General features: G+C 44.7%; 1 protein-coding gene across 1 annotated transcript; it reads left to right on the plus strand.

Annotated features, from left to right (window-relative positions):
- The first annotated feature begins 708 nt into the window (after positions 1-708).
- On the plus strand, positions 709-3,289 carry LOC123082780 (uncharacterized). The gene is made up of 3 exons (XM_044505029.1): positions 709-2,054; positions 2,208-2,295; positions 2,752-3,289. Exons 1-3 carry the CDS (start codon positions 856-858, stop codon positions 2,755-2,757), a joined length of 1,293 nt encoding a protein of 430 aa, XP_044360964.1. The 5' UTR covers positions 709-855; the 3' UTR covers positions 2,758-3,289.
- The last annotated feature ends 4,771 nt before the right edge of the window (positions 3,290-8,060 follow it).

An 8,060-nucleotide genomic window follows, 5' to 3' on the forward strand; every position in this document is an offset into this window, starting at 1 on the left:
GTCAGGCAGACCTCGACGCCTCTGTCTCCGGCGATCACCGGAGTTCTACTAGAGTGGGTGCGAGAGAGGGAGAGAGGCTTGTTTTGCGCTGCGAACTTACTGCAGCTTTTCTGCTTTCTTCGCTTTATTCAGAGTTTGCTAGCCAATTACAACGGAAACGCGGAGCTAGTGCGAGTAGTGGACGCCGCCATCCCAGCGCCCCTCGCGCTTCGCCCGCCATGGCGTCTTGACCGTGCTTTCGTGCCATCCCACGATCGGGTCCGGGCGCCGCTAAAAACTCTAACAGAAACCGAGTCACAGCTCGGGCTTTATCTGACGAAACTGAAACTACTGACGAAACTGAAACCTATCGATACCTAAAACCCTAAACCTGAACTTTGAAGTTTACCCAACAGTATTTAGCTAGTTTTTTGCTAAAGTCGGACCCACCTTTAAAAACCAGATGAAACCTTGGTTCTGATTTTTCCGGTTGGACCGCCGGTCCAGTCCGGATTTTAAAACTATATAGGATGCGGATGCGTGGTTCAGTCGGGCAAAATAAAGAGTTTCACATTTGGACACGCTGCAAAGGGAGGAGCCCGAAGGACGTCCGGTACCTAGTTCAAGTTCTTATCTTCCACGAAACAGATTCGTATGGGAATCCTCCAACATAGCGATTCGTCTTGTTATTGTAACGATTAGTTTAGAAATTGGCTACACCATCATATATACAGAGGCGAGTATATATGCATGGTAGACCGATTTGCATTGGCCCCCGAAACTCTTGAGCGGGCGCCGATTCCGTGGTCGCTTTAGACGATTTTGCTTACAAAACCAGCCGCTTGGAAGATCTGATCGGCGATAGCTAAGCGCAAGATGCATGCCACCATCTCAGGAAAACAAAGATGCATATCTCCCCCGCTGCCGCCGGCAACCCGGAGCCCTAGGGTTTGCTGGGAAACGATGCAAGGAGATTTGGTTCGGCTGGTCGCGTCGCGCTTGCTGGCCGGCGATTTACTGGATTACGTCCGTTTCCGTGCTGTCTGTGTGCAATGGCGATCAGAGACTCTCTGCCCGCGTGGCCGGGGCGTCGTTGATCCACGTTTCCACCCGCGCCGCTGGACGATGTTCCCCGAGGGCCGTGGCCTTTATCCTGGACACCCCGGGCTGGGTGACTATGTCCGCTTCTTCAACCTAGACTCAGGTGTCTTTGTCCGTGTCCGCCTCCCGCTGTTTACCAACCATTGTATTCTTGATTCGGTCTACGGCCTACTCCTCCTCCAGAGGGATGAAGACACAGCCGTCCGTCTCCTCCACCCTTTCACCGGTGACATCGTTGAGCTTCCACGGCTCACCACCCTGGTCTCGCAGAAGCCCGAGGGAGGAGCTTGGCCCCTCGAGATCAAGACGATGAGATACATCTCTACTAGTGCTTCCTTTGTTGCAGGAGCTGTCACTATTTTGATTACCTTCAATTTGTATTTTTGTGGGGCTGTTGCTACCTCTCTAGATACGCAATGGACGATGCTAAGTTGGACATGCCCAGGGTCATATATCAATGGACCTCTGCCATTACACGGAAAGATATACGATGTTCCGGCCTTCTTCGATGATACGAATAGTGCACCTCGGATTTTTGAGATGGACGTATGCCACTATCAAGACCCACCAAAGTTGATCTTCACAGGCCCGATAGAGAAACCCCTACAGGCTTGCCACCTGGTAGAGTATGGCTCGGAGATCTTAGTGGTTGCACACGACGATGATCAACTATCCCATATGACGGTTTATAGGCTCGCTGACCTTGTCTTGGGAAAGTTCATTCCGATGACAGACATCGGAGAAAACGCTATCTTCATGGGACCAAGGAGTATCTGTGTTTCTTCCAGGGCATTTCCTATGGTGAAGGCTAATACTATCGTGTATTTCCGTCCACAAAAGCACCGTTTTGCGCAATACAACATCGGTCGTCGCACCTGGTCATTAGCTATGGATCGGTGTAGCATAAATGGCCGAACACAAGGCCCTCGTAGCATTGTATGTCATATCTTGACATGCTGCTCTCACCAGCATTGGTACGTACTAATCGTGCATAATAGTAAACACATCGCTATACTTTATACTACTTTTTTTTTAGAAAAAGAGAATAACCCCCGGCCTCTGCATCTGGGCGAATACTTTATACTACTTGGTTAACTATCATCGTCATTTCTTGTCTGAGCTTGTAGGAACAAAGGAGAAGATTACACGTATACGTTAACAGGAGGTCCATCACCCGAGTGGAAAGTGAAAGAAGAGTTTCGAGCTGGCGTAATGGTATTGTCAGTCTTACCCTTCTTTTTTGTTTAACATAGATGCCCACATAAACACACATATGCTCACCCTTATGAATGCACGCACACACCCTATCCCTAAAGAGCACTTCCAAGATACTGAGCCGACACAACATGTTGTGACCGACAGTCGATATACACCAGTAGGACGTGTACTGTTACAGTAACAGTACAACATTTTTAATTTGGATTTAACATTTTCTGCTTATTTTGAATCGTACACAACCAAATTAACCTTAAGCATGTCAAAGGATAGTACGGCTCTATAATTTATCGATGCTTTTAATTAAAAAAGTTGCAGAATACTATTGCAGTAGCTGGCTTTCTCTATGACGACGTGTGTTCTGCTTTCCTATGGTTATTGATCATACGCTCGTCGCTGGTATTATTCCCATGACATCTTATTTATGCTTATTATGTCTTCATATTTTCTTCCCAGGCCTAAGTGACATACGTGTACCCAAAGCTAGTGATGGACGACATTCATCCATGCAATTCGAAGAAGAGAGGAGTTTTTGTTGATAAAGGAAGTATGTTACTGGAATATACTCCCTTCGTCCGAAAATACTTGTCATCAAAATAGATAAAAAGAGACGTATCTAGAACTAAAATACATCTAGATACATCCCATTTTATTCATTTTGATGACAAGTATTTTTGGACGGAGGGAGTACAAAGAAGAGAGAGAAGTTTTACGGATTCTCAGCGGCGAGATTGCTCTGGGGTGAGATCCATCAGGCGGCAAGCAATTTGAGGCGGCCATGGAGAGCATAGCGACAACAACTTAATTTTGTTACATATTTTATGAGATATGATCTACCGTGTAAGATGGAATGTTCGATGGTTACTTCACTTTTGTTATCTGTCAAAGATATTTGGAGGAGAATTGGTGTCAGAGTCCCTGAAGATGGGAGTTGTTAACTTGTTATATTTTTATTTGTACTATTTGAAACTTCTACTCCTTCCTTTTCAGTTTATAGGGCTCAATTCAAAAAATTTACCAACCAAGGTAGATGATGAGTGGTGGAATACTTTTTTGTAATTTGCAAAAGAATCCAATTAATGCTTTTGTTTTCCTCAAAATTTTATGTTTACCAATGTATTAATTACAATACATGCATGCATAAAGTACATGCATTGGTCAATTTTTTCTTAATACTTGCATGCAATTATTTAATGCACCTTAGAATCTGAACTTGTAATGATGAACAACCAAATTGAGTCTTATAAAATAAAAAAACAAAGATTTTAAGATAAGCCCTATAAACTGGAAAGGAGGGAGTACATCAGTTTGTCTAGGAACAAGCCTTGTGGCAGCTTTGTTGGTTGAGCTGATCTAGCAACATTACTGTTGTTAAAAATATGTGAGATGGAACAGGTTTGCATTGGATCCAAGCCATACACCATTCCTTTCTGTGTGGCTCCAAGTGTACGCACATTATGAGAGGCACACTTGACTTCCATTGTCCGAAATCTGGACGGTTATGGCAGTATTTTTCTCACCAAACCCCTTTGGTTGAGAGTCCAAAATCTTGATGGCTATTTTTATAAACACAAGTGTTTTACAACAAAACTGTGCCAACTTTTTCATTGTCCAGATACAAATCGCTTGTCCAAATCAAAGACCTGCATTTGGTCATGAGCAAATGGTTCTCCGGCGAGATATTTGATGGTTCATAACTTACAAGATCTGCATCTAGACCCTAGGATCTAAATCATAGCCCCCAGAGCGCTCCTCTCCATACCTGGTATACCGCGGATGATTCTCTCGGTTCCGAATGTCTCCAGACCGGGCTTCTCGGTTTCCCTGTTCGTTCTACAATAAAACATGGTGTCATAAACATAGCAAGCTTCCCGTGACACCTAATTATCCCAAGGTTTTAGTCTTCCAGGCTGAATGATGCAGAATTTTATAATGTTGATCAAATTTAAAATGTTCCTGGGTGTGGTAGATCCTGTTAGCTCCAGGCCCGACTCTTACGTCGCACGTTGCTCTCAAGAGTGCTTTTCGTCGGAAACCCTATGGAAGCATGCACACACAACCTACCTTTATGAACACCTTCATGAGGCAGAGCCGGCACATCATTTTTTAAATTGACAAAGTCACGATAGTTGATGGAAACGCCTCCTCCCACCGAATGCACATCGCCGGAATCCAGGAAAATACGATCATCAATGTCAAGTCTGATGGGATAGAGATACCACTATCCTCCTAACTATCTAATCATAGGTTCGTTCACATCCTATGTTTTGTTTCTTTGATCTGATGTTACATGGGGAACCACGTACACGCATAAATAGTACTATCTATCCTACCTATACACAGCCGACTCGGCAAGGGCTACAATTCCGTACTGGACTCTAATACCTACTCGTGATTAACTCCAACAATCAACCTCCTAAGCATGATGTCCTCACTTTATAGTTTGAACATCAGTCCTTCCACTGATAGGAAATCCCTATATCCCTATAGGTAACCACTTAGTAGTGGGGCCACCAATTAGTGTATAGTGTTTTTTGCACTGGTGTTTATTTGACGTGCGCTACTGCTACTTAGTAGTAGCACATGTGCAAACTCTGCACTACAGGTGAACCATAGTAGTAGCGCAGGTATAGTAGACACGCGGTACTACTATGTGGACCCCACTGTCAACCCCACCCCCTCCCCCCTCGGACAGGCAGTAATAGTACGCGGGGTGTAAGAATGGCGCTACTACTAGCTATAGTGCAGGTAGAACACCCCGCGCTACTACTATGGATGAACGAGGCCAGTTAGTGGGCTCCAATTAGTAGTAGCCCTTCGTAAATTACTCCCCTCGCTCCATTCTGCCTTTCAGTCACGATAGACTGCTTCTTCCACGCCCCAACCCCTTGGGTTCTTGGTGACCTAGGGTTTCGGTGGTGGTTGATGTGGTGCTCCGGTGATCCCCTGGTTGTTGTGGGGTGCACAAGCTGTCTCCATTTGATCACCGTTGGCGCAGTGATGCTCCTGGGTGGTGTCTCCGTGCGATGGTGCCCTTGGATCAGTGTCACGGTGCCCGGCACTTGCTCTGGTCGCCGTGGGTGCTCCTGCGAACTCCTGGCCCTCTCTTGGATGTGATGGTGCACTTGCTCTCGTGAGCGGGCTCCTGGGTGGTGGGCTCATCAGTGGTGCGGGAACTGCTCGTGGGCGTTGCAGGAGCTACTCCTGGAGATGGCTGGCTATGATGGCTGGCCATGGCAGTGCGGGCGATGGGAGGGGAAGGAAGGAAGGAGACGGGGGATTTATTTTCAGAGCTTTGAAAGTATAAGGGCATTTTTGAAAGAAAAGGGATCTTTCCCTCGATTTCATTAACGAACCCAATAGTCATGACATACAACCAAAACACATCAACACCGCCTAAGTTTTTGGCATCACAGACAAGCGGGAGGCAACAACAGCCCCCAAGAAACAAGTACTCACTCCTCGCACCCGTGAAATACAAGTGGAGAGGTGGACAGAGGGAGTAGTACAAAACTACAGATAGGACGCGGCTGCGTGGTTCACTCGGGCAAAATTAAGAGTTTCGCCATTTTGACGCGCTGCAAAGGAAGAAGTCCAACGGACGTCCGATACCTAGTTGAGGTTCTTATCTTCCACGAATCAGATTCGTATGGGAATCCTCTAACATAACGACCAGTTTTGTTATTGTAACGATTAGTAGTAGTTTGGAATTTGGCTAAACAAATATATATATACATACATAAACACTATTCTGATCACGGGATCAGAATAATATTTTGATCACAACCTGAACTTCCCATATAACGCGGCTGAACTTCCCTGTGTACGAACCCGACCTTCGGGCTATCTTCGCAATCGTGGCTTCCCCCGCGAATTATTCCGGTCAGTAGTGTTGTCTGGGATGTGACTGTAATCCAGATACTCATAACTGCATCTAAATGCTCGTTTTGATTCGTAATTTTGTATTTTGGCGGATTCACTCTCGGGGCGGCTGAACTTGTGTCTGTTTATAAGTTTAATGCATTCAGTGGATGTTCTAGAACCTCCAACATGATGGTAATTTGGTGTAAGTGCGAGTTTCGTGGACAATTTGTCGTTAATTTCAACTGATTTGATTTCAGGCTCTGTGTTCTTCGTCCGCGGGAGTGGTTCTGCGGCTTCTGTGGATTTGTTATTTTTATTTGAATATATAGAGGGCGGATTTGATTGCAGTAGTGAGATTGGACCGTTCATGGGTTGTTAATTCGATCGGGCAGGCGAATACGCCCCTGAAATTGGGCGATTGGATCTCGTGTCGGCCCGTGCTGGTTTTGGTTCTTCAATGAGACAGCTTGGTTGATTTATCGTTTTGATGTCAGGGCGCAATAGGATATCGTTCGAGGTCACGGACTGAGAAGGTGTAGTCACCCAAGTGATTAAATCTGAAAAGCAAATTCGATAATGCGTTTTTTTCCACTGATTCTACTGTCTATGTTACAGAGTTGGACTTCTGCAGCTTTTGTGCTTGAACTTCCCTCGTTTTGATGCATGTTTTTTGGGTGATGCTGCAATACGATCTGTTCGGTTGGTGTTGTTATAAAAAATTTGTGTAGGTTTTTTTTGTTTTTCAAAGTACTCATATATGTAAATGTGGATCTGGTCCATAGATACACAAATCATCCTTTTTATATTTATTCTGTCTTCGGGACTAGTTTTTTGGATCATCCACATTCTGTGGTAGTAATTGGACTTCTATGGTACCAGTGATTGAACTTTCTGATTTCCACATTGCAAGGTGGTGCAACATCGCGCTCTATTTTTTTGTAATTTTCAATTTTCTAATTTGGGTTTTAGTTTGTTCCGTGGCAACTATGGGATTATTCCCAAATATGCATGCATACCTTACTTATTTTTATGTAACATGTTTGCATACTTCAAACAGTGGTAGAACTTCAGTTTGTGTTTAACGTGAACTTACAAGATTTTTGCTTCTGTGTAATTTGTCTTTCTACATGTTCATTTGATGTTTTTTCAAAACGCCAAACTTCTGTGTTTTTACAACTTGAACTTACCTTTATTTAGAACATTTGATTAGTTAACTTACACCTTGTGCATTTTGTTTCTTCGACACTAAACATTATTATTCCTCAGGTGCTTCTTTCTTGGTTTTTTATGTCACAGCAAAACTTTTCTTGAATGCAGGTTCATCTTTTTGACATTGATATTTCAGGACAGATTACATTCCAGAAATCAAAAACCCTTAGTAGATTTCTTCTGCAATTTGTTGTAACTAGTGTGTAAGTGTGGAGCTGGACCACAGGCACTATCTTCAGTAGGATATGGACTTGTTTTTTATTAATGGTTGAACTTCTGGTTTTGGATATCGCACTCCGCATTGGAAGGCGAAGGTGCATGATGCTCTATATTTTCTTTGTTTGGTTTTCTTTGTAATTTTAATTCTCCGGATGTTTTTTTAGACTTTTGTCTCGTGAGCAATCATGGGATTAGCCCAAGTATGGGCCGAGAAAGGAATGAGCCGGAGTAGGCGACGACGCGGCATGCCGCATCGTCGCATGCGGAGGCGAGTCCATCACATCCATGATCCCACTATCTATATTAGAGTTTTTAGGGTTTAGGGTGCGTGCGGTGGGCGTGGAAACAGAATAACCTCATTGCGTCCTGTCAAATCCTAGCGCGCAACAATGCGGTAGCGCGAGGCCGAGCAGGAGGGAGGGGGGTCGGGACCCCCCCCCTCCCCTCCCCCTGCGAGGCCGAGACAAGAACGA

The sequence above is a fragment of the Triticum aestivum genome, chromosome 4A (genome assembly GCF_018294505.1).
Source record: "Triticum aestivum cultivar Chinese Spring chromosome 4A, IWGSC CS RefSeq v2.1, whole genome shotgun sequence".
In the NCBI taxonomy this organism is placed as follows: Eukaryota; Viridiplantae; Streptophyta; class Magnoliopsida; order Poales; family Poaceae; genus Triticum; species Triticum aestivum.